This window comes from Microtus oregoni, unplaced genomic scaffold, assembly GCF_018167655.1.
Source record: "Microtus oregoni isolate MIOR12 unplaced genomic scaffold, Mior012 000003F_ref0000135, whole genome shotgun sequence".
NCBI lineage: Eukaryota > Metazoa > Chordata > Mammalia > Rodentia > Cricetidae > Microtus > Microtus oregoni.
In genome coordinates this window covers 8,585,973-8,611,647 of record NW_024543062.1, presented here as the reverse complement: position 1 = coordinate 8,611,647, position 25,675 = coordinate 8,585,973, and the positions used below count along the sequence as shown (strand labels likewise).

At 50.5% G+C, this 25,675-nt stretch overlaps 2 protein-coding genes across 3 annotated transcripts; both read left to right on the top strand.

Annotated features, from left to right (window-relative positions):
- Nucleotides 1-1,091: 1,091 nt before the first annotated feature.
- Trim50 (tripartite motif containing 50) lies at nucleotides 1,092-18,139 on the top strand. Of its 2 annotated transcripts, none has more exons than XM_041649111.1 (6): nucleotides 1,092-1,490; nucleotides 7,260-7,355; nucleotides 13,832-14,062; nucleotides 14,160-14,179; nucleotides 16,756-16,880; nucleotides 17,276-18,139. In XM_041649111.1, the coding sequence occupies exons 1-6, from the start codon at nucleotides 1,092-1,094 to the stop codon at nucleotides 17,854-17,856; spliced, it is 1,452 nt and encodes a 483-aa protein (XP_041505045.1). In that variant the 3' UTR covers nucleotides 17,857-18,139. The 2 variants fall into 2 exon arrangements, with proteins under 2 accessions (XP_041505045.1, XP_041505044.1); XM_041649110.1 differs by having other exon boundaries at nucleotides 14,157-14,179.
- A 1,393-nt stretch (nucleotides 18,140-19,532) lies between these two features.
- Nucleotides 19,533-25,086, top strand: Nsun5 (NOP2/Sun RNA methyltransferase 5). Its single transcript, XM_041648099.1, has 10 exons — nucleotides 19,533-19,643; nucleotides 19,753-19,875; nucleotides 20,787-20,961; nucleotides 21,038-21,146; nucleotides 22,663-22,801; nucleotides 22,893-23,008; nucleotides 23,845-24,023; nucleotides 24,194-24,404; nucleotides 24,478-24,621; nucleotides 24,786-25,086. The coding sequence occupies exons 1-10, from the start codon at nucleotides 19,551-19,553 to the stop codon at nucleotides 24,892-24,894; spliced, it is 1,398 nt and encodes a 465-aa protein (XP_041504033.1). The 5' UTR covers nucleotides 19,533-19,550; the 3' UTR covers nucleotides 24,895-25,086.
- The last annotated feature ends 589 nt before the right edge of the window (nucleotides 25,087-25,675 follow it).

Below are 25,675 nucleotides of genomic sequence, written 5' to 3'. Positions count from 1 at the left end.
TCTGTTTCCATAGGGAGCAGGTGGGAGATGAGTAGCAAAGCCTCCCCATCCCAGACTCTCGGTGGATAATGTTGTTCTGGGACAAGGGACTTGGCCCTTGGTGCTGGGGATGTAGCTAGTGACTAGGTACTGACTTGCCAAATATGCTTGAGGCCCAGGGTTTTATACCCAACACTGTATAAAGCAGGTGTAGTGGGGCATACCTATGTTCCCAGCATTCCTAGTCCTCCAATCCCAGGTGGAGGAGGAGGCTCAGGGGTTCAGTTTCATCCACGGCTACATACAACATTCAATTCTGTAACCACTTACATGAACCTTGTCTCTAAAGAAAAAAATTAACAATCTTGCTTTAAGATTGCCTGGATGGGCTGGGCAGTGATGGCACACACCTTTAATCCCTGCACTTGGGAGGGATGGGCAGGTGGATTTCTATTAACTCAAGACCAGCTGGGTCTACAGTGAGTTCCAGAATAGTCAGGTCTACACAGAGAGATGCTGTCTTGAAAAATGAGAGAAAGAGAGAGAGAGAGAGAGAGGAGAGACTCCTTCTTAAAGTAGAATCTTGCTTAAAGTAAGACTCCTTCTTAAAGTAGAATCCTTGAAGCTGGGACTATGGACAGTTTAGTGAAACCCCGTCTCAAAATAAAAAGGGGAGGGGCACTAAAAAAGGAGAAGGTAAAGAGAAAGCTGAGTGAGGCTTTATCAGTAGAGTGCTTGCCTGGTGTGTGAAGGGCCCTGTGTTCAATCCCCGATGCTGGGGGAGGGTGGGGGTCATATCTCCATGTGACTTTTGTGGTGCTGGGGATGGAACCCAGGACCTCGTGTGTGCTGGGAAAATGACTGCACCTCTCTGAGTTACCCTCCCAGTTGAGTGTATCCAGTCCCATAGTGACCATTTTTTCCATTTAAATCCTTTTTATTTTCTGGATGGGGAAACTGAGGCTGAAGGTCATAGTGGGTCGAGGTCGCAATCCAGGGCTGGCATCCTCCCTAAGCTTCCAGCATCTCTTGGATTGGGGGCAAAAAAGGACAAGGGGAGGGAGTGGCAGGATAGAAGTAGCCGCCACCTGTGTTGCAGCTGAACTGTGTGCATGGCGTGGCGAGTGACTGTGCCCGAGCTACAGGACCAGCTGCAGTGTCCCATTTGCCTGGAGGTCTTCAAGGAGCCCCTGATGCTACAATGCGGTCATTCCTACTGCAAAGACTGCCTGGACTCCTTGTCCCAACACCTGGACTCCGAGCTGCGCTGTCCCGTGTGTCGTCAGTGGGTAGACTGCAGCAGCTCCCCGCCTAATGTTTCCTTGGCGCGGGTGATCGATGCCCTGAGGCTCCCGGGAGACACGGAACCCACCGTCTGCGTGCACCACCGAAACCCTCTCAGCCTCTTCTGCGAGAAAGACCAGGAGTTCATCTGTGGTCTCTGCGGCTTGCTGGGCTCTCACCAACACCACCGAGTCACACCTGTCTCCACCGTCTACAGTCGCATGAAGGTGCGAGGGGAGGGCGGGCCGCTGGGCGGGGGAGGAGCGGAGCAAGGGGCAGCTCTCCTGAGCTCTCTTGCGCCGCCACTCCATCACACACACCCAACTCCTCCTTGGGAGCCTATGCCCAACAAATACAAGCATGCCTTCATTCATTGGGTTTTAACGTTGTTTTGTTTACTGACTGTGCGCACCGTGTACCATGGCATGCAGAATCAAAAGACAACTTGTGGAGGTCAGTTCTCTCCTTCCATGCGGGGCCTCATTCGTTGATTTGGAGCAACTGCTTATGCCAGGTGCTGGGGATCACGGCTGCAGGAATGAAGGGGAGTCCCTCCGCCAGACCTTTCACCCTCTTTTTCTTTGCATCTCTGGCTTATTTTATTTTGTTTTGCTGGCTGTGCTAGAGACAGAACTCAAGGCTCAGTGTATAGCTTAAGCAGCACTCTACCCCAAAGCAACATCACCAGATCTCCTTCGGTTCAGTGGGATGTTTGTTTCGAGTGGTTCATCGGTGGCAGGGTTTTAGTATGGCAGCTCAGGCTGGCCTTGAACTCACTGTGCAGCCCAGATTGGCCTTTGGCTCTAAATCTTCTTGTCTCATTCTTCACAGAGCTGAGATTACAGGCATGCACCGGCATTGATTTTTTTTTCTTTTTACAGTTTTTATTCATTTCTGTGTGGACACACGTGTGCATGTGTGTGGAGGTCAGGGGACAACTTCCAGGAATCAGTTCTCTTCTTCCACCATGTAGGTCCCAGGCTGCATCTGCTGAGCCCTATCATTGGCCTGGCTTCTTGAGAGCTCCTTAGTCTGTCTATTCACCAGCACGAGGGCGGGACCTTTGTTCCCTGCTGTGTTTCAGGGGCTACAGCAGTGGTTCTCTACTGTCCTTTCACAGGGCTTGCCTAGTAGATATCCTGCATAGCAGATATTTCCATTATGATTCTAAGAGTAGCAAAATTACAGTTATGAAGTAGCAAAAAATGTCTTGTGGTTGGGAGTCACCACAGCATGAGGAACTGTATTAAAGGGCCACAGCATTAGGAAGGCTGAGAACCACTGATCTACAGCTATAGCTGGCAAGTGGTGAGTATTCAAAATAAATATGTTAAATTGAATCCCTCAGTTCGTGGACTTCGGGTGAACAAATCAACATCTATTCTTTAAAAAAAATTCAAATGTAATATACCTAACGCTTAAGAGTCACATGTATAAGGCTGGGAACATGGCTCAGTGGTAGAGCCCCTGCCTAGAATCCCCCAGTGAGGGGCTGGGGTATAGCTCAGTGGTAGAGCCCCTGCCTAGAATCCCCCAGTGAGGCGCTGGGGTGTGGCTCAGTAGTAGAGCACCTGCCTAGAATCCCCCAGTGAGGGGCTGGGGTATAGCTCAGTGGTAGAGCCCCTGCCTAGAATCCCCCAGTGAGGGGCTGGGGTATAGCTCAGTGGTAGAGCCCCTGCCTAGAATCCCCCAGTGAGGGGCTGGGGTATAGCTCAGTGGTAGAGCCCCTGCCTAGAATCCCCCAGTGAGGGGCTGGGGTGTGGCTCAGTGGTAGAACACCTGCCTAGAATCCCCCAGTGAGGGGCTGGGGTGTGACTTAGAGGCAGAGAGCTTGCCTAACAGGTGCAAGGCCCTGGATTTCCCCAGCACCAGAAGGAAAGACAGAATATTATATGTATAAATTTGTAAATGGGACTGAAAGAGGTTAGTTTTATTGTTCTTTTTTGACCTGGAAAGACAGGTAGGACACCAGGGCTGGGCAGTGCCCATGCCTTTGACCGACATGTACACACTGGGTGTCTGATATGTGCGGCCCTGTGCCTGTGTCTGCTACAGCAAACAGTGGGGCAGAAGTCCCACAGGCCTGGAAGCTGCATCACTCGGGATCTGAGAGTCCTGGGTGTCAGAGGCCCAGGTTAGATACTTACTTCTGACAAGAAGCAACTTAAGGAAGGAAGGGTTTACTGTGGCTCATGATTTGAGGGTACAGTCCATCATGGTGGAGAAGGCATGGCGGCAGGAGAAGGAGGCGCTGGCCACACCCACAGCAGGAAAGCAGAGAGATGGATGCTGGTGCTCAGCTCACTTTCTCCTTTTCTCTCAGTCTTGGACCCATGGCCTGGTGCCTCCCACACTCAGGTTAGGTTTGTCTTCTGGACTAAACCACTGTAGATACACCTTCACAGCCATTCCAGAGATCCATACCACGCTCTTTATTAATCTAGTCAATTAAGATTAACCACCACAGTGATCATGCACACTGCAAAGTCACAAGTAGTCAGGGAAGGCTTCCTGGAGGAAGTGGACTTCCAACCTGAGATCCAAATCACTAGGACGATAAGGGGAAAAAAGAGGAGGAGGAAGAGGAAGCAGCACCTGCAAAGGAGCCAGAGGCATGTGGGAGCCATTCCAGCACTGGAGAGATGGCACAATGGTGAGGGCACTTGCTGCACGAGGGCCTGAATTTGAATCTCCAGCACCTGTGTAAAAACATGAACCAAGCTGGGCAGTGGTGGCACACGCCTTTAATCCCAGCACTCGGGAGGCAGAGGCAGGCGGATCTCTGTGAGTTCGAGGCCAGCCTGGTCTACAAGAGCTAGTTCCAGGACAGGCTCCAAAACCACAGAGAAACCCTGTCTCAAAAAACAAACAAACAAACAAACAAAAAAACCAGTGTATTGGAAGAAAGAGACCGGAGGATAGTGGGGTTGTTGGCTGCCAGCCTACCTTCAACATCATGGGGAGACCCTGTCTCAGGGGACCAGGGCTGGCAGTGATAGAGCAGGACATCCTCCTCTGGGCTCCACAGGCGTGCAAATGGGCAGGCACACTTAGACGCACGCGTGCTGTCCCACAGTTCAGTAGGGAAAGAGAGCTGGAGAGCCAGACCTGGTGGTAAATACCCCAGGCCTGGAAATGTAGATGCAAGAGAGTCAGAAGTTCAAAGTCAACCTTGGTTATGTATCAGGCTTGAGGACAAATGGAGTTACATAAAACCCCCTTTTAAAAGAGAAAGAGAGCGAAGGAGGAGAGGGAGAAAAGGGAGGATGGAGAGGGGGAGAGTGGGGGGGTTAAGAAGGAAGAAAAGAAGGGCCAGGCATGGTGGCATATAGGAGGCAGAGGCAGGCAGATCTCTGTGAGTTCAGGGCCAACCTTGTCTACATAGTGAGTTCTAGGCCAGCCAAGGCTATATAGTGAGGCCTGTCTCTAACAGACAAACATAAAATAAAGGAGAAATGAAAAAAGAGAGGGATGGAGGGAGAGATTGGAACCAGATGGGATAGGCAAGTAAGCAGGACCCAAGTCATGGAAGCCTGGATGAGCCAGGAAGGGACCTAGAGTTGATTTAGAAACCATGGGCAAGTGGTGGTCTCTGGGGTTGTAGCGTGGCAGTGATGTGGTCAGATCTCCCTGGCTGGAGTGACTGGAGTGAGGCTGAAGGCTGCATTCGGGTTTGCAGAGATCGGGAACCAACAAGAGAAAGAGGTAAGGAAGTCTGGGTAGGCTTGGGAGGAAGATGAGGGAAAACCTGAGGCCGGAAGGTGGGAAGGAGGCAGCGTGCGAGGAGCCACAGCATCGCAGGCAGGGGGGCTGCCATGAGAGGGATGCAGTAGTCCACACCTGGGGGATGCCATTACTTGGGGCCAGGCAGAAAGAGATGGAAGACACAGACGAAGCCAGGAGCAGCAGAGCTTAGGATATGGAGCGAGGGCTGGAGAGCCGGCTCAGCAGCCTTGTGAGCACACATTGCTCTTGCAGAGGATCCGTGTTTGGTTCCCAGCTCCTAGATCAGGTGACTCACAGCCACTTGTGCCTCCAGCTGCAGTAGAGTCCCATGCCTCGGGCCTCCTTGGACACCGACACTTACGTACACACACATCCCCACAGTTACACACACGAACACTCACATAATTAAATCTGTTTTAAAATCCTTGCATGGGGCAAGGGCTGTGGAGACAGCTTAGCCAGTACGATGCTTGCTGTGTAAGCATGAGGAATTGAGTTAGATTCCCTAGACCCACATCAAAAGTAGTATATGCTGGCAAAGCAACACTTAAGAGGCTTGGGGTTTCCTGAGCAGCCATCCTGCCTAGCTGAATTAGGGGAGCCCCAAGATAGTGACAGGCCCTGTCTCAAAACACAAGTTGTAGAGTACATGAGGAGTAACACCTTAGGTTGACCTTTGGCCTCCACACACATGCATCTGCACATACATAGACATGCATGCACACAGGATATGGGGAGAGAGAGAACAGTAGTGGACTGTGGCATTCTGGGAATCGGAGAGCACAGCGCTTTAAGATCAGCTATCTGTGTCTATGAGGACTGGAAGGGAGCACTAACTGTAGGATGTGGCTGCCCATGTCTGTAATTCCAGCGCTCCGGAGTTCTGAGGCGGTAGGACCAAAAGTTAGAGGCTATCCTGGAGTACATACAGGGGAGTCTGTGTCAAAACAAAAAAGGAGCTGGGTGGTGATGGCACACGCGAATCCCAGCACTCGGGGAGCAGAAGCAGGTGGATCTATGTGAGTTCGAGACCAGCCTAATCTATAGAGCGAGTTGCAAGATAGGCTCCAAAGCTACAGAGAAACCCTGTCTCAAAAAAATAAAAACTAACCAATCAAACAACGAAAGCCAATGACAGCAAAAAAGCAAACAGCACTTGGGAAGAAGGAGGATCTGAGTTGGCAGCTGGGTCAGTGAGACAGCTCAGCACATAAAAGCATCTGCTGTGCAAGTGTAAGGACCTGAGTTCAATCCCCGCATATGGTAGAAGGAGAGAACCAACTCCTTAAAGCTGTCTCCTCCTGACCTTCACACGTGCCTTGGCATGTACATGTACACACACACAATTTTTTATAAAGATATGCTGATTGATTTTTTTTTTTTAGACTAGATCTCAAAACATCCTTCTGGCCTGGAACTCATGATCTTCCTGCCTCAGTCTTCTCAGAGCTGGGAATGCAAGTGTGTGACTTGCCTGTTTATCTTCCTCTCCCTGTGGTCCAATTCACTGACCTGATCACAGTGTGCTCTGTTTAAGGGGTGACCATCAGGGATCCATCCTGAGGCTGCTGGAAATGCTCTGGGGTCTGCCTGTCTAGGGAGAGAACATGGCATCAGTTGCTCCTGCATACCTGGGCTTGCTTGCTTCTTTTTTTTTTTGATAATTTCTAGATTTGTTTTATTATTTTATGTGCACGAGTATTTTGCCTGCATGTCTGTGTGTGTGTATCATGTGTATACCTGGAAAGGCGGTCAGGAAAGGGTGCCAGATCCCCTGGGACTGGAGTTAGAGATGGTTGTGAGCTGCCACATGGGTGCTTCAAATCAAACCACTGAACAATTTCGCCAGACCCTTGTTCTGCTCGTCTTTCTTGCCTGGCCCTTCACTTTCCCTGCTTTCCTTTCCTTCCCTCTGCCTCCCGTCTCCTTCTTCCTCCATCTCTCTCCCCTCTTCTTCCTCTTTCCCCTCTCCTTCTCCCTTTCCCACCCTCTCCCCTCCCTCGCCATTCCCTTTCTCTTTCCCTCCCAGACATAGTCTGGTTAAATACAGTGTAGCGTGGCCCTGAGCTGCCTCAGCCTCCCGCATACTGGCTGATAGGTGCGCACCATTACGCCCCTCTTCCTTAAGTACTCTTCACTGTGTGTGGAGGGCGCTGGGACGCTCTGCTTCCCGCTCTGACCCCACTGTCACAGTCACCGACACTCCCGAGAAGGGAAATGGTCTGTGCTGTACAAGAGCTGCTCACAGGACCATGGCATGTCACCTCCAGGAAGAACTTGCAGGCCGCTTATCTGAGCTGAAGGAGGAACGGAGGAAAGTGGAGGAGCACATTGGCAAATTGGTGAACAACCGGACCCGGATTATCGTAAGTCCCTTCCCTCCGCCTGGGGCCCTAGATCCAGCCACCCCATTTCCTACAGCTCTCAGGTTCCTACTCCCTTCTCCTCCCCAACCGCCATTCCCTCTTTTTGACAGGTTCTTGTGTAGCCCAGGCTGATCTTGAACTCTTGATGTAGCTGAGAATTACCTTGAACTTCTCACCCCTCTACCTCCTCTTGCAGAGTGCTGCGATCATAGATGTGTCCTACCATGCCTGGTTTATACAGTGCTGGGGATGGGACCCAGAGCTTCATGCATGCTAGGCAGGTTCCCCTCCTACTGAACCACATCCCTGGGAGATTCTAGTTAAGAGCTCTAGCACTAAACTATACCCCAAGCCCCTCACCGGGGGATTCTAGGCAGGGGCTCTACCACTGAGCCACACCCCAGCCCCTCACTGGAGGATTCTAGGCAGGGGCTCTACCACTGATCCACACCCCAGCCCCTCACTGGGGGATTCTAGGCAGGTGCTCTACCACTGAGTCACACCCCAGCCCCTCACTGGGGGATTCTAGGCAGGTGCTCTACCACTGATCCACACCCCAGCCCCTCACTGGGGGATTCTAGGCAGGGGCTCTACCACTGATCCACACCCCAGCCCCTCACTGGGGGATTCTAGGCAGGGCTCTACCACTGAGCCACACCCCAGCCCCTCATTGGAGGAGTTTAGACAATTGTTTTACTGTTAAACTCTGTCTCTGACCCAAATTTTCTGAGCATTTAGTTTGTTTTGATTTTTGTCATGGTGTAAATCAACCTGGAGCCCTGGACAATCAAGGTGAGGACAGGATTCTAAGCACTGAGCCACCCCCATCTCCAACTGCCCATAGCCCTGTTCTAGTTTGTCCTTTACAGAAAAGGGCGCCTTCTGTACAAAGCCAAGTTCAAAGAATTCCCTGGTGGCTGTGGGGAAGTTTCATTCCTTATAAGGGAATTGAACCCAGTTGTCAGAACTGGTTCCAAGTTGACTTTTGTTCAGTGCCCTTTGAGGCTGTGATAAAGTAGGACTGGAGTCCCAGAGATAAAGTTCCAAAGCTTGGGCTCAGGACTCCCCCACACTCCGGTGTTGCCCATGTCTGCTTGCCCTTAGGACAAAGGTCTGGACAGAAAGCTGTCAGAGTTGGGGGCTAGGAGTGGCAGAGGAGGGACAGCAATGTTACGCACGCTCTCACTCAGCACTGAGCCTTAGGAGGAAGATATGGAGATTTTGGTTTGGTTTGGTTTTCTGAGACAGGGTTTCTCTGTCTGTTCTGGATCTCACTATGTAGACCAGGCTGGCCTCTGCCTCCCACATGCTGGGATTAAAGGCACATGCCACCACCTCCCGGCTAGGAAAAGCATGAGGGTCCTTTAATCTGATTACAGCTGAGTGGCTGTTTTTGATCTACTTGTCATGTTTGTAAGCCACATTCAGGGTTTGGTGGGGAAGCATGTAATACCTGACTGTCCCTTTCTACAGTATAATCCCCCACCCCCCGCTCTTTTTCTGTTTGGTTTTTTTGTTTGTTTAATTTGTGACATTGGATCTCACTGTATATCCCTGGCTGGCTTTGAACTCATAGAGATCTGCCTGCCTCCTGACTGCTGGAACTAAAGGCATGTGCCACCACACCTGGCCCTAGTTCTTATTCTTCTGTATTATTACAAATCGTTTTACTCTTCATCTATTCTGTTTTTTTAAAACTGAGTGTTTGGGCTGGAGAGATGGCTCAGCCGTTAAAGGCTAGGCTCACAACCAAAAATAAAACTGAGTGTTTAAAACCATGTATGTGACCAAAAAGTTAGCTATGTATTTTTACTCTCAAGGTCAATTGAAGATCACTTCTAGGGGCTGGGGAGGAGCCCTGGGTTCCTTTAATCTGTCCTCTGCCAGTCACGCTGTGGGATATATTCAGGGTCTTGATGACTAGGTGGCTTCCCTCAGAAGTGCTGAGGACATTTGACTCTGGGGCAACCCTACTTTCAGAATGTACACTCTTGAGAATGTAAACCCTGGACCTCCACAGCTCTTTCTGGTCAAGAGGATGAGGATGGGTGACTTGCCAGAACTGCAGGACCCCTTGAGAAGCATCCTGGGGTTTCCTGGAAAGTAGCTGTCCTGAGGGCATGGACCAAAGTGTAGGCTGTTGTCTTAGACCCTGGATCGTTATTGGTTTTGGCCTCCAACTATGGTTATTGAACATCCAGAAGGTCACTTACACCAGTATTTAAGGACAAACAGTGCTTTCAAACTTAGCTGTTGATAACACGTAGGTAAAGTTTAACAGACATGTTTCTAAAAACACCTTACTTCGGTCAGGGCTCAGTTCGTAAGGGGAGGCTGACGTGCTCAGTGGAAACCTGAGCGTTATCTGACAAAACAGTAAACCCGTGTTCTCTAAGCACATTTTCCTAATAAAACAACTTTATATTTCAAGGAAAACTTAGGAAACTGTAGCTTAAACACAGAGAACATGTGCATTATATAAGAACATGTCTTAAATATGTAACATCTATGAATGCAAACAAAACAGACCTGGAGATAGCTTTTTTTTTTTTTTTTTTTTTTTTTTTTTTGGTTTTTCGAGACAGGGTTTCTCTGTGGTTTTGGAGCCTGTCCTGGAACTAGCTCTTGTAGACCAGGCTGGTTTCGAACTCACAGAGATCCACCTGCCTCTGCCTCCCAAGTGCTGGGATTAAAGGCGTGCACCACCACCGCCTGGCTTGGAGATAGCTTTTTAAAATAACATGTAGCCATGAGTGGTGGTCCTTTAATCCCAGCACTTGGGAGGCAGAGGCAGGCGGATCTCTATAAGTTCCTGGACAGCCTATATGAGTTAGTAGAGATCCTGTCTCAAAAGAGAGAGAGAGAGAGAGAGAGAGAGAGAGAGAGAGGAAAAAGAAAAAAAAGAAAATTAAATTAAAAAATAAAATAACAAGGCTAGAGAAATGGCTCAAAGGTTAAGAGCACTGACTACTCTTCCAGAGGTCCTGAGTTCATTTCCCATTTTTCCTCATTTGTGGTTCACAACCATCTGTAATGAATCTGATGCCCTCTTCTGGCATACAGGAATGTATGCAGACAGATACTGTATACATACAAAAAATTTAAATAAAATAACATCTAAATTAACCAATTTGTTAAATATTAGTTAAATAATAAATAAATCTTAATACAACAAGCATTTAGAAACTAATTTTGGTTCAAAGTGTTTACTTTCCGCTGGGCAGTAGTGGCACTCAGGAGGCAGAGGCAGGTGGATCTCTGTGAGGGGGAGGCCAACCTGGTCTACAGAGCGAGTTCCAGGACAGGCTCCAGAGCTATAGAGGAACCCTGTCTCGAAAAACCAAACCAAAACAACAACAAAGTGTTTACTTTTCATTTTGAGTTCCTAAGGAAGCCAAAGCAGCATAAAGTCTCAGCATCTCTTTACACTTTGTGTCTGGGCTTTTGCTAGTCTTACTTTTCCTTGCTTACTTTTGCATGTAAGCATATTAGTTGCTTAATCTGAAAGCACAGAGACAAGTGACTGTCTTAATTTTTGAGTTCCAGGAATAGTAGAGTCTAGGAAGATCAACCCCCAAGTGAGGCTATTTCTCCATTCGCGTGAGGATGGAGGCTGGAGCGAAAGTCACCATGTCCTGGGGGGCAGTTTATTGTCCCCAAGCCATAGGGACTTCTGGGAACCAGACCATGACCCAGTGAACAACACTGTAGGAACGCTTAATGACATGCACATTTTGTCTTCTGTTTTAGAGTTTCAGTTCCACTGTGGACTAAAACGAATTTGGCCTAACTTGGCAGTTTGAATTTTTATATGATGTTGTGTTGGTTGCTGTTCTATTGCTGTGAGGAGACCTCATGACCAAGGCAACTCTTATAAAAGAAAGCATTTAATTGAAGCCTTGATCACAGTTTTAGAGGGTTAGTCCGTGATCATCATGGCAGGAAGCAGACAGGCATGGCTCTGGAGCCGTAGATGAGAGCTTTACATCCTGATTCACCAGTGGCAGAAGAGGGTGGGTGCAGAGGGAGAGAGACAGACACTGAGTCTGGCCTGGGCTTTTGAAATGCATGCTCTCTTATGCACACTCTCTGTGACACACCTCCCCGACAAGGCCATACCTCCTAATCCTTCCCAAACAGTCCCACCAACTGAGGACTAAGCATTCAAATACATGAACCTATGGGGGCCATTCTCATTCATAAACCAAACAGGTGCTGTAATGGTCTGTCCTGTCCCTTTAAGAGACAAGTCCTGCCCACTCCCCCTCTTCTGCTAAGGTAAGCAGATCTTCCTTCAGCTTTCTGCCTCTTCTCTCTCTGCCCCTTCTCTCTTCGGAAGAGGTGGCTCCCCTGCCTCTCTCTCTCCCCTCCTTTCCCCTTTCCCTTTCCTTCCATAATCTACTGAATAAACCATACCCAAACCCTCTCTCTGCATGGTGTGCCTATCCGTCTCCCACCTGCCATAGCTCCTTGTGGGACTGGCTGCCCTGCCGATGAGGTCTCTCACCTGCCACCTCCCATCTGCCTGGGACCCACAGAGGCCTCAGGTGGTGGGACCCGACTTCCCCTCGTGGCCCGCTGCTGCCTCTCAGGGAACTATACCATTTTATCTAAACTATTACAGGCTGTTGATGGAGAGAGAAGGACCTCCTACACCAACAGGTGCTATATAAACAGTATTTTAAAATCATGAATAGAGGCTGGAGAAATGGTTCAACAGTGAAGAATGCTTCCTGCTCTTATAGAGGACTCAGGTTCAATTTTTTTTTTTTTTTTTTTTTTTTGCTTTTTCAAGACAGGGTTTCTCTGTGGCTTTGGAGCCTGTCCTGGAACTAGCTCTGTAGACCAGGCTGGTCTCGAACTCACAGAGATCCACTTGCCTCTGCCTCCCGAGTGCTGGGATTAAAGGCATGCGCCACCATCGCCCGGCTTCAGGTTCAATTTTTATAACCAACATGGCACCTTGCAGTAATCAATAACTCCAGTCCTAAGGGATCTGACACCCTCTTTCTGGCCTGCATGAGCACTAGACAGTCACGTGGTGTATATGCATGCATACAGGCAAAACATTCATAAAATAATAAAATAGATCTAAAAAATAGATTATTTTGATATGTATGAGTGTTTTGCCTGTATGCATGTATGTGCACTATGTGTGTTTCTCGTGCTCAGGGAGGCCAGGAGAGGATGTCAGATCCCCTGGGACTAGAATTTCAGACAGTTGTGAGCTGCCAGTAGGAGCTAGGAATTGAGTCCAAGTCCTCTGCAAGAGCAACAAATGCTTTTAACTTGTGATCCATCTTTTCAGCTCCCATAAATGAATTTTTAAAAAGACCTAGAAACCAATGCCAAGGCCCATTTCTTTTTTCTTTTTTCCTTTTGGGACAGGGTCTCTTTATGTAGCCCTAGAACTCACTATGGCTAGCCTTGAACTCACAGAGATCCACCTGGCCCTGCCTCCCAAGTGCTGGGATTAAAGGCGCCCACCACCACACCCACCCTCAGTGCTTATTTCTGACACAGTAATGTGCAATGATCCGGTGGGTGATTCAGCAAAAATCCCACCGGTACTCAGTAAAACAGCAAACTATGACTAAGCACAAAGAAATAATAAATTGGGCATAGTGGCACACATCTTTAATCCTAGCACTTGGGAGGCAGAGGCAGGCAGATCTCTCCATTTTGAGGCCAGCCTGCTCTATAGAGCAAGTTCTAGGTCAGCCAGAGCTACACAGAAAAAAACCTGTCTTGAAAAACCTAAATAAATAAATAAATACAGCCAAACATAACTCAGCCAAGGCAAACCATGACTCAACAAAAAGCATACCATGACTTGACCAAAAGATCAAGCCATAACTCAGCCAGAAATTCAAACTGTGACTCAGTAAAAGCAGTCAAACATAATTCAGTAACTCTCCAAACTGAGACTCAGCAAAATCATAAACAATGACTCAATCGAATAAGCAACCGTACTGCATGCACCCTGGTTCCTTTAGGGTTATAGGGTTAGGATCAGGGTTATGAATAGAGTAAGGAGTTGGGCGGTGGTGGCTCACGCCTTTAATCCCAGCACTCTGGAGGCAGAGGCAGGTGGATCTCTGTGAGTTTGAGGCCAGCCTGGTCTACAAGAGCTAGTTACAGGACAGGCTCCAAAGCTACAGAGAAACCCTGTCTCAAAAACCAAACAAACAAACAAACAAACAAAGGAATAGGGTAAGGTACTTGCCTAGCATGCATGCAGCCCTAGGTTCAATCCCCAGTACTGCAAAAAGTAGAAAACAAAACAAAACAAAAAACCATAAAGTAGGAGCGGGTCATTTCTAGGGCTCCCAGTCACAACGTGAACTTGCAGCTGTCATCAACCCACTTGGCATTTAGGCTGAGCCCCCTTCAGGATGGATCAGAAAAACAATGAGGCCACCCCCAGCCCAGCAGCCCAGCTGTGGCTGCCCAGTGACCAGCCCTCCTTGTCTTAGAACGAGTCCGACGTCTTCAGCTGGGTGATCCGCAGAGAGTTCCAGGAGTTGCATCACCTGGTGGATGAAGAGAAAGCCCGCTGCCTAGAGGGGGTAGAGGGTCACACACGTGGCCTGGTGGCTTCCCTAGACATGCAGCTGGAGCAGGCTCAGGGTGCCCAGGAGCGACTGACCCAGGCCGAGCAGGTGCTGGAGCAGTTTGGTAATGAGAGTCACCATGAGTTCATCCGGGTGAGTGGCTAAGAGTGTGGTTCCCAGCTCTCTCCTTAGCAACGCAGGTTCAACACAGCAGTAACCCCCACCCCGTTCTTCTCTTTTCTTCCAGAAGTTCCACTCCATGGCCTCCAGGTAACAACCTCAACTGAAGCTGCTGGGACAGAGGTCAGCCAGTGTCTGCGGGCATAGGCCTCTCGTCGCCATGGTTCCTCCCTGTGCTCTAACCCTAAGCTGCTCCCCACAGGGGCTCTGTCACTGAGTTCAAGGAAAACAGCAGAAGTCAAGTTCTTACCATCAGGGTTCTCACAGACTAGTGGTATAGAGGAAAAATTGGTCCCATCCCTGTGGTAGCTATGGTAACAGATACGACCTCAAGCTATAGACACGCTGTGGGGAGATGATGACCAGGGACTGGCAGAGGCATATAGGTGTGACAGTTGACAAGCCTGCAGTGTGCAGACAGGCAGAGTGGGATCCATGTTGAGAAACAGGGGTAAGCGGGTGTGCAGACCACAAAGTTCAGCGCTGCTTTGAAGTCAACTGTTATAATTGAGGAAGGGGAGAAAGGGGGAGATGTACCAGGCAGGCAACAAGGGCCCTTGAGGTGTGCTCTTTGGACTTGGGAAGGGAGTTGAGCCCATGTGAGTGAGTGCTGGAAATCTCAAGTTTCTGAACCTCCCTCAGACCCTGCTGACGTACAGCTCCTTGTTTTCTCTTAAATTCCTACTATCTTAGGTGTGTGGGTGTTTCGCATGCATGTGTATCTGTATGAAGTGCCCACAACAGCCATAAGGGAGCATTAGAGCCCCTAGAACTGGAGGTACAGACGGTTGTGAGCTGCCATATGGGTGCTGGGTCCTCATGAGGAGTACCCAGCGCTCTTCACTGCTGAGCCATCTCTCCAGCCCCTCCCAGTTTTCTTTATGTGTATTGTGTATGCGCATTTATAGGTGTGGAGGCCAGAGGACAGCCTTGGCTGGTGTTTTCACACACCTTCTACCTTGTTTTTTGAGACAAGGTCTCTCACTGGCCTGGGCTCACCAAGTAGGCTAGGCTGGCCAGCTAGAGATTCCCAGGGATTTGTCTGTTTCTGCCTCCTTCCGAGCATTTACTGCACCATCACGCTCGGCTTTTTCAGATTTATTCTTTTATTTAATGTGATGAATGCTTTGCCTGCATGCATGTCTGTGCACTGATTGTGTGTTTGGTGCCGGAAGAGGTCAGAAGAAGGAGTTGGATCACCTGGCACTGGAGTTGCAGACAGCTGTCATCTGCCATGGGGAAACTGGGAACCAACCCGGGTCTTTTGCAAGAGCAACAACCGCTCTTAAGCAGTGAGCCATCTCGCCAGCAGCCATGACCGGCTCTTTTATGCGGATTCTGGGGACTGAACTCAGATCTTCATTCTTACTTGGCAGGCAATATACCCATTGAGTTATATCCCTGCCTGCCCTTGTCTTTTTTGTTTCCTTTAGTCTTTGGGGCCATATGCCTAGAAGGCATGTATGGAAAAGAATAGACGGATAATTTGCGTAGCTCAGATAGGGGCAGAATCTTCCCCAGCTATAGTGAGCAACCAGGTCACTTGATGTCGACGAGAGTCTCAGGTGTCGGCACACATCAGCAACACCTGGAAGGCTAGCTAAAACATTACACAATTTTCCCAGGGTGATCGGTTTCTGATTAGTGGATCAGCATCTCTAACAGGTCCCCAGGAAAGTTAGACTCCTCTTCCCAGACCACGCTCTGCCTTGTCTCGCTGAGAACACATTCCCTGATGCAAATGACTTAGGGAGCAAAGAGTCATTTTGGTTTCAGAGGAATTTTAGTCCTTTGCGGCCAGGAAGGTGTGACAGTATTCATGGCAGTGGGAGCGTGGGCTTGTTCACGTCGTGGCAGATAGGGAGTTGAGAGATAAGGCTGAAGCCAGAGGTGGGTATGACCTTCAAAGCCCTGCTACAGTGACCTGTTCCACCAGCCAGGTTCCAGCACTTTCTAATAGTACTACCGTCTGGGGAGCAAGCCCGGGAGCATGAGCCTGTGGAGGACCCTTCCAAGACCTTCCATAGCAGCAGCTATGCAGCATCTCACGCTGTCTCCAGCGTGGCGTGGTCCTGGAAACCTGCCTGGGCAGCGAGGGAATGAAGAAAGAGCAAGTACAAAGACACACAGAAAAGCTGGTGTCAGCTGGGATGTGCACAGCCTGAGGCGGTTGCTCTGTAGCAACCTGGAGCCTCAGCATGTTTATATTACACAGCACGGGGTGGGGGTGGGTTGCATACTGTTGGCAGGCAGTGTCTGTGGGTCAGCAGTCTCAAACCATTACTCTCTAGGAGGAGGAAGCTGCATTTTCCCACACTCTAGTCAAACTTGTGAACACTTGGACTATTACACACGGTGAGCATTTGTACTGGGACAAGAGGAAGGCTTTGAGGTCCTTGACCTGGTCACACCCAGGTCAATGATCGCAGTCACCCAAGACTTCATCGGTACTTTGCGCATTCGCTCAGGGCTTCCTCCGCTCCCCAGAATCCCAATTCTCAGAAGCAGGCATGTCCTCCAGAAAGGAGGTGTGAGGGGAGGGAACGGTGGTAGCATGAGTGTGTGGCCTGGGTGCTGAATTTGCCTCTGTGGGCTCCCATATTGGAAGGAGGGTGGGAGATGGCCATGACATAGAGCTCCCCCATCACTGGAACTCCTGCACACAGGGTGGAAGTCCAGCAGGCCCGGCCTTTGGAAGGCGCCTTCAGCCCGATATCCTTCAAGCCAGGTCTCCACCAGGCCGACATCAAACTGACTGTGTGGAAGAGACTCTTCCGGAAAGTTCTGCCAGGTGAGGCTTCAACTTGTTATCCTTTCAATCGATTGATGGCACCCAGAGGCATACAGAGAACTTTAGGGGAGCCTGCACGGGGTAGTGAAGAGCGTGTGGGAATGGGCGCATAGGCACATACACTTGCGAAAGTCAGGAGGTGCACACACCTCCTCCTTAGTAAAACTCTTCCATGGTGGCCAGCATCCATCCACTCGCCCATCTCACCACTTACCCACCTATGCCATCCAGCCTTCATTCATCCATTCTGTCCATCAGCTCTGTGCCTGCCCCTTCCAGTCCTGGAGACACAGGCGGCACACTTGTCCCCTCCCCGAGGACTTAGGCTTGCCATCACCTCCTGGGCAGGGTCTGCAGGTCTCTGTGTCCCAACCCCAGACTTCTTTCTCTTCCAGCTCCAGAATCGCTCAAGCTTGACCCAGCTACTGCCCACCCTCTCCTGGAGCTCTCCAAGGGCAACACGGTGGTACACTGTGGCCTCCTTGCCCAGAGACGGGCTAGCCAGCCCGAGCGCTTTGACTACAGCACTTGTGTCCTGGCCAGCAAGGGCTTCTCGTGGGGTCGCCATTACTGGGAGGTGGTGGTGGGTAGCAAGAGTGACTGGCGCCTGGGAGTCATCAAGGGCACAGCCAGCCGCAAGGGCAAGCTGAGCAAGTCCCCGGAGCACGGTGTATGGCTGATTGGTCTGAAAGAGGGCCGGGTGTATGAGGCTTTTGGCTGCCCACGTTTGCCACTGCCTGTGGCCGGCCACCCCCATCGCATTGGCGTCTACCTACACTATGAACAGGGGGAACTCACATTCTTCGACGCCGACCGCCCTGATGATCTGCGGACACTCTACACCTTTCAGGCTGACTTCCAGGGCAAGCTGTACCCTATCCTGGACACATGTTGGCACGAGAGGGCCAGCAATTCACTGCCCATGGTACTGCCCCCAGCCAGTGGGTCTGGCCACCTCACACCTGCACGGCGATAGACTGCCCTGGTGCTGTCTCCCCATTGGCCCATTCTGCTAGTTACAAGAATTTAAGGGGTTCTGCTTGTCTTAAAGTTTGGACTGCTTGAGAAGTTTCTTCATACATGCATGTCTCTGGGACATTTATGTCAGGGAATATAGCCCCTTCCCTACCACCTAAGGGTTTCCGTGTTACCGTCCACCTTTCCAGGTCTTGTATCCACTCAACCTGAGTAACCCTGTCCCTCCCAACTCTTTCCAGGAGAGGGCAGAAACATTCCCACACATACTTAATCCTTACCATTGAGACCATCAAACATTTATTAAAAACAACAAATTGGACATTTTCTCAATTATTATTACTATTTTTAATATTTTAGTTTTAGTTACATGTATATTTGGGGGTGCTGTGCCCACAAAGGCCAGCAGTTGTGGGATCCCTTGGAGCTGGAGTTACAAAAGGTTGTGAGCTGCCTAACAGGTTCCAGGAACAGTGCTCTTGATAGTGCTCTCGATGGCTGAACCATCTTGCTTAGCCCAGCTACTGCTATTATTTTGAGAAAGAGACTCATGTTGCCCATACTGGCCTGAACTGGCTAGCCAAAGATTACCTCGAACTCTTGATCCTTCTGCCTCCATTTTCCGAGTGTTGGGGTACAGGAAGGCACCATTATGCCTGGTTTATTCAGTGGAGGAACCGGAACCAAGTGCTTTCTGCCTGTTAGGCAAGCACTCTGTTGACTGAGTAACATCACTAGCCTCCTCCTCCTCAGTGTTGAGAACTGACCCCAGCATCATCAATGTTGAGGACTGACCCCAGGGATCTCTACATACTAGGCAAGTGCTCCACTTCTAGCAACAATCTCTGCTCTATCAAACACATACTGTTTAATAGTCTATAATTTGCAGTGCTGAAGTAGGCGCTCAACCACTGAAACATGTCTCCAGCACCCCATTAGTGGATTTAAAATCGGTAATCTACCACTGAGCCACGCCCCTCACTGGGGGATTCTAGGCAGGTGCTCTACCACTAAGCCACACCCCAGCCCCTCACTGGGGGATCCTAGGCAGGGGCTCTACCACTGAGTCACACCCCAGCCCCTCACTGGGGGATTCTAGGCAGGTGCTCTACCACTAGGCATCTAGGCAGGGCTTTATCACGGAGCCTTTCATCTCATCACTGGAGGAGGCTGAGGCAGGGTACATTCTAAGTTCCAGAGTAAGTCACGGTCTTAAAAAAACTACAAAGTTGGCCGGACCGTGGTGGCGCACGCCTTTAATCCCAGCACTCAGGAGGCAGAGGCAGGTAAACCTCTGTGCGTTCGAGGCCAGCCTGGTCTACAAGAGTTAGTTCCAGGACAGGTTCCAAAGCTACAGAGAAACCCTATCTCGAAAAACCAAAAAAAAAAACAAAACTACAAAGTAACTTTTGAGACAGGGTATGTCTGTAGCTCTGGCTGTCCTGTAACTATGACTCCAACTCACAGAGATTCCCCCTGTCTCTGTCTCCCGAGCGCTGGGATTAAAGGCGTGCACCACCACACCCGGCTTTAGAATTAACTTTTGGATGCTGAAAACGCAAATCAGCTTCTTGGGAGTCTAAACAAGGGTTGTGCCTTTGGAGTCCGGAAGCCCGGCTGTGCGAAAGGTTGCAGCGGCCGCAAAGCCGGACCGAGCTTTGCGACAGTGTCGTAAGACCTTGCCAAAGCCACAGCATGGGGCTGTACGCGGCGGCGGCGGTCGTGTTGGCGGGCGTGGAGAGTCGCCAGGGCTCCCTCAAGAGCCTGGTGTATTCCAGCAGCTTCCAGGTAGTGAGGCCGGGTGCGGGGAAGAGGGCTTGGGGAGCGGGGTCTGGCGGGGCGGGAGTGGGAGGCGAGGCCCGCCTTGGGTGCAGCATGTCTCCCCTGTCCCTCGCAGAACGTGAAGCAGTTGTACGCGCTGGTGTGCGAGACGCAGCGCTACTCGGCCGTGCTGGACGCCGTGATCGCCAGCGCCGGGCTCCTGCGCGCCGAGAAGAAGCTGCGGCCACACCTGGCCAAGGTGAGCAGCGGCCGGGGCCTGTCGCCCACGCCTGGCTTTGCAGCTCTTTCTGGGATCCGAACTGAGCTGGAACGGATGTGACTTCACCTGTAGCATTACGTGAAGAGTTAAATAGGCGGAGACACAAGCTCGCGGTGGCAGATGCTACCTAGCGGGAAAGGGTGATGATGGCAAGGAAGGCTAGGGGTCCAGAGCTCTGCTGAACAGGTGGCTTCCTGGGGGAGAGGGACAGGCATGTGAGGCAAGCAGGACACCGGGATTCAATACTGAATCTGCCTTCTGCTGTCTGTCTGCCTATTTGTGACACTGGAGATTGAACCCAGAGTCTCTGGCATGCCAGGGAAGAGCCCAATCCCTGAGCCACACTCCCAGCCCCTCACTGGGGAATTCTAGGCAGGTGCTCTACAACTGAGCCACACCCCAGCCCCTCACTAGGGCAATCTAGGCAGGTACTTACTGCTGAACTGTACCCCTAATTCTTCTCTGGCTGATACTAGATAAGCTGTCTACCCTACTGCTGAGCCGCGCTCCCAGTCTCTTCAGTGGGGGATGCCCAGCAGTCCTCGTTGAGCCACGCCCACAACCCTTCACCTAGAGATTCTAGGCAGGTTCTGCTGAACTGTGTTGTGTCCCCAGCCCTTGTTTTTTTTTTTTTTTTTTTGAGACAGAGTCTTGCTAAGTTGTGCAGGCAAGTCTTAAATTGGTAACTCAGGTTGATTTCCAGGATGGAGTCTTCTTGCTTAAGTGTATGAGGTTGCTGGGATTATAGGTGTTTGCTCCCATATCAGGCCATTATTTCTTGGGTGATCTTGGGCAAGAGAATCCCCTTGACGTGACCACCTGGACAGGGCGTAGTCCTCTCACTGAAGGGTTTCATGGTGTTTATAGTTTTTCTGTTTTCCTCTCTCCAGGTGCTAGTATATGACTTGTTGCTGGGGAAAGGCTTTCGAGGGGCTGGAGGCCGATGGAAGGCTCTGCTGGGACGGCACCAGGCAAGGCTCAAGGCTGAGTTGGCCCGGCTCAAGGTTCAACGAGGTGTGAGCCGAAATGAGGACCTGTTGCAAGAGAGATCCAGGCCTGGCCAAGGTGAATTAGGCTGAGGGGAGGGTGATGGCCGTCAGGAGGGGCTTGCCTTCTACCCACTCCCTGCTGTGCTTTCTAGCCTTCCAGGTACCTCGGTTTGTGCGTGTGAACACGCTCAAGACCTGCCCCGAGGACGCGATTGATTATTTCAAGAGACAAGGTTTCTCCTACCAGGGTCGGGCTTCCAGGTGAGAACTTACCTGGGTACCTACATTTTCCTGGATGTCCAGATTCCTGGGGAAGCAGGACCCTGTGGGAAGAGGGACTGGGGCAGTACCTGCTTTCTCTAGATGTTTTTTCCCCCTACTTTCCCAACAAAAGTTTCTTTTCTTCTTTTGCTTTAAATGATATGTATGTATGTATATCTATGTGTGGGTGTCTGCTTGTGCCCGAAGAGGGCATTGGCCCCTCTGGAGACGGTGCTATAGGCTGTTGACCTGCTGGACACGGTGCTGGGAACCAAACTTAGGTCCTCTGCAAGAGCAATATGTTCCTAACTACTGAGCTGTGTCTCCCAGTCCCCCCCCCCCCGCCCCAGTGTGCTCCTAACTGCTGAGCTATGTCTCCAGCCCCCCCAGTGTGTTCCTAACTGCTGAGCCCTGTCTCCAGCTCCCCGCCCCCAGTAGTGTGTTCCTAACTGCTGAGCTGTGTCCCCAGCCCCCCCCCCAGTGTGTTCCTAACTGCTGAGCCGTGTCTCCAGCCCCTCCCAGTGTGTTCCTAACTGCTAAGCCATGTCCCCAGCCTCCCCCAGTGTGTTCCTAACTGCTGAGCCGTGTCTCCAGCTCCTAACTGCTGAGCTGTGTCTCCAGCCCCCCCCAGTGTGTTCCTAACTGCTGAGCTGTGTCTCCAGCCCCCCCCCCCAGTGTGTTCCTAACTGCTGAGCTGTGTCTCCAGCCCCTAGCTGCTGAGCCGTGTCTCCAGCGCCCCCCCCCCAGCAGTTTTTTCCTCATCATCTTCTGAGACCTATTTTTTTTTTACCCTAAACTGCTACTCCTGCAATTCTTCGTCTACGTTCTGTCTACCTCTCCATTTGTTCTTCAGCCTAACTGCTCCCTGTCCCCTTTCCAGTCTTTTGTCTAGATGACAGTCTCTTCAGCTGTAGGTCAAGACCCCACAGGCTGCAAGAACAATGTACAGTTTGCACTATTTGGAAACAGTAGAAGGTTTCCGAAGACACCACGAGCACAGTCCATTCATAATCAAAGATCCATAAATCCAGGGTGCTTTTAGCAGCATGTGTCTGTGTGTCATTACGTGGCATCGTCTGCCCTGGGCTCTAAACCCACAGCAATGCACTTTACACTGCACACTCGGGCCCAGCCCACAGACACTACACGGAGCATCTTGGCTCGTATTTGAGACTGCTGTATATTAGGGACTACGGTGTTTTGCTGCACATATAGTTTCTGCTCTTTTAGAAACATAATGGTCTAAATACGGAAAACAAAGGCTTCAGTATTGCCCTATAGTCATGCTGCTATCCCTTAGCCTGGAAATATCAGACTAGTCTGTCTGGATTATATTGCATTAGAATGTCTCATCTTAAAAACTGGTGTTTGATTTGCACCATCTGCACCTGCAATCCTAGGGACGCCGATGCCCTCTTTTGGTCTCCACAGGCATTGCCTGCACGCTGATGCAGACAAAACACCTAGACACATAAAAGCTAAAAACAAAACCTAACCAGTGGTTGTTCCCTGCCAGCCTAGAGGACTTGCGGACCCTCAAGGGGCAACATTTTCTTTTGGATCCTTTGTTGCCTGAGCTGCTTGTGTTCCCTGCACAGACAGATCTGCATGAGCATCCGCTCTATCGCGCTGGCCATCTCATCCTGCAGGATAAGGTTGGGGGGGGCAGATGGGGAAAGGGAGGATGTGGGAGGAGTGCCTTCGCGGCTGTGTTCACTCAGCTGTCCACATCTGCTGCCCTGCTAGGCCAGCTGCCTCCCAGCCATGCTGCTGTCTCCCCCGCCAGGCTCCCATGTCATTGATGCCTGTGCTGCCCCTGGCAACAAGACCAGTTACATTGCTGCTCTTCTGAAGAACCAGGGGTGAGTGCTGGCAATGAGCTTTGAGGCAGGGGGACAGGTGTGGTCAAATCATGTGCTTTGTGGGTAAAAAGTCTCACCGGATGCTACAGATTGAGAGCGTGGCTCTGGACAGCTCATAGGCTTGGGATAAGGCTCCCTCAGCCCTTGGGGTTCTTCCCAGGCTGGTTATCTGTGGTTGGAACCCCTATAAGCCATTTGTTTTATTTTGGGTGGTAGTGTATTGAGGATTGAATCCCCAAAGCCTTATATGTGCCAGGTAAGCACACTACCACTGAGCCACGCCCCCAGCCCCTCACTGGGGATTCTAAGTAAGCACTCTATTACTGAGCCACAGCCCCAGACCTATGTCCTGGCTTAGTATGTTACAGTTTGATGTTCTTTTGGGGCTCCATGCTCTATAAATTCTTAGTTCGGGGGCTGGCAAAATGACTCAGTGAGCACTTGCTGCTCTTCCAGAGGACCTGAGTTTGGTACCCAGCACTCATATCAGGTGGCACACAAGTTCTTTAACTCTAGCTCCCTGGGTTCCATCACTCTTTCTGACCTCCACAGGCATCTGCACACATGTGGCATACAGACACATAGAAGTTAAAGATTTATTTTATGTATCTACATATATCTATCTACATATATACCTGCTCGCCAAAAGAGGGCATCAGATCCCAATATGGATGGCCATGAACCACCATGTGGTTGCTAGGAATTGAACTCAGGACCTCTGGAAGAGCTGACAGTGCTCTTAACCACAGAGCCCTCTCTCTAGCCCCTAAAAGTCCCCTAGAAGTCTTAGTTTAAAACAACTTGTTAGTTCATTCTGCCTCTGCTCTCTTCCCTAGGAAGATCTTTGCTTTCGACCAGGATGCTAAGCGGCTGGCAGCCATGGCTACATTGCTGGCACGAGCTGGGGTCTCTTGCTGCGAGTTAGCAGAGAAGGACTTCCTGACAGTTTCTCCCACTGACCAGCGCTATGGCCAGGTCCAGTACATCTTGCTGGATCCTTCTTGTAGTGGCTCTGGTGAGATGGGGATAATGTAGCTGTGGTCTAGCCCCACAGCAACTTGGACACTAAAGGCTACCAGTTAATCTTGGTATTACTTATGACTTGTACTATAGGCAAATGCTCTCAATTATAAAATGGGGATTTTGATGGGAAATGGCTTCATAATTGCAGCGCCTTTTCCATAGGTATGCTGAGCCGGCAGCTGGAGGAACATGGGGGAGGCACACCTAGCAAGGAGCGCTTGCAGGCCTTGGCAGGGTTCCAGCAGCGGGCTCTGTGCCACGCACTCGCCTTCCCCTCTCTGCAACGCCTAGTCTACTCCACATGTTCCCTTTGCCAAGAAGAGAATGAAGATGTGGTCCAAGAGGCTCTACAGCAGAACTCAGGGGTCTTTAGGTAATGGTGTCCCCAGGACCTGAGAGGTCATGGCTACTTCTCATCAGGGTCTGAGTCCTCTCCTTCTCCACAGACTAGCTCCTGTCCTACCCACGTGGCCTCACCGAGGTCTGAATACCTTCCCAGGGTCTGAACACTGTCTCCGGGCTTCCCCCGAGACTACACTCACTGGAGGCTTCTTCATTGCTGTGTTTGAACGGGCAGAAGTGGTGTCTAGGTGAGTGAAGAGGAGCCAAGTTTTTGTTTAAGGCAGGGTCTGTGTAACTGATTGGCTTGCAACTCAGTATGTAGGTAGATGAAGAGTTTGAGCCTATGCCTCCTGAGTGTTAGAATTAAAGGTGTGGGCCATCATACCTGCTAACCTCTGCCCTGTTCTTCCAGCCCAGCCCCACAGGACAAAGCACTGGCTCCAGAACCTCTCAGCAAAGCTCCAAAGAGAAAGAAAAGACGCAAAGCAGCAGCTGGTGCCAGCATGCAGCCAAGCACATAGTAGCCACTGTGAGCCCTACAACCAGTAAAACCACCCTCACTGTGTGGGCACCCGACTCCTTCTAGGAAGGGCAGATGATGTCCTGGCCCTCCCTGTAGGTCCCTCACTAGGCAGCTACAGTCCTACCAGCAAAGTCTTTGCTTTACAAATAAAGAGCAGATTCAGGTCTATGACAGATCACAGTTTTATTTTTCATGACATAAGCAAGAACAATCTCACATTCATACTAAAAATCTTAGCTACGCTCACAGGAACTCAGTCTGTGGTGGGAAGCCCCAACCTCCCTGTCCAGCGTGAGCACGGACAAATGTGCTCACACACCGAGGCTATGCCAGGACGCCTCTTCAGGGGCCCTGGAAGCAGGCCTGCTGTGGAGCTGAGGTAATTAGCTCAGACTGAATTGCAGGGAGGCCCCTTCCTTACCTGAGGCACAGGTAGAGACTTCCTGTGCAGACCCCCCACCTATTCCCATCCCCAAAGGCATTGGGACGAGGTCCAGCTCTTTCCCAGCTCCACACAACCCATCTTAAACCCTGCCAGTCACAAAGGGAAGGGACCAGTTACAGCTACATCACATTGTTTATAAAGTAAGAATTACACTTATACGACATGTCCAGAAGGAGCTCCGCCCCCTCAGGAGAGCTGCTGGGGACAGCCACGAGCTCCTCCTTCACACAGGCATACTATACAGCTAATTCCTACTATTCAATAGCATTTATATTTAACCACCTCAGTGAACCAAGCTTGAAGGAATTTAAAAGGCAATTTAGCTTAAATATAA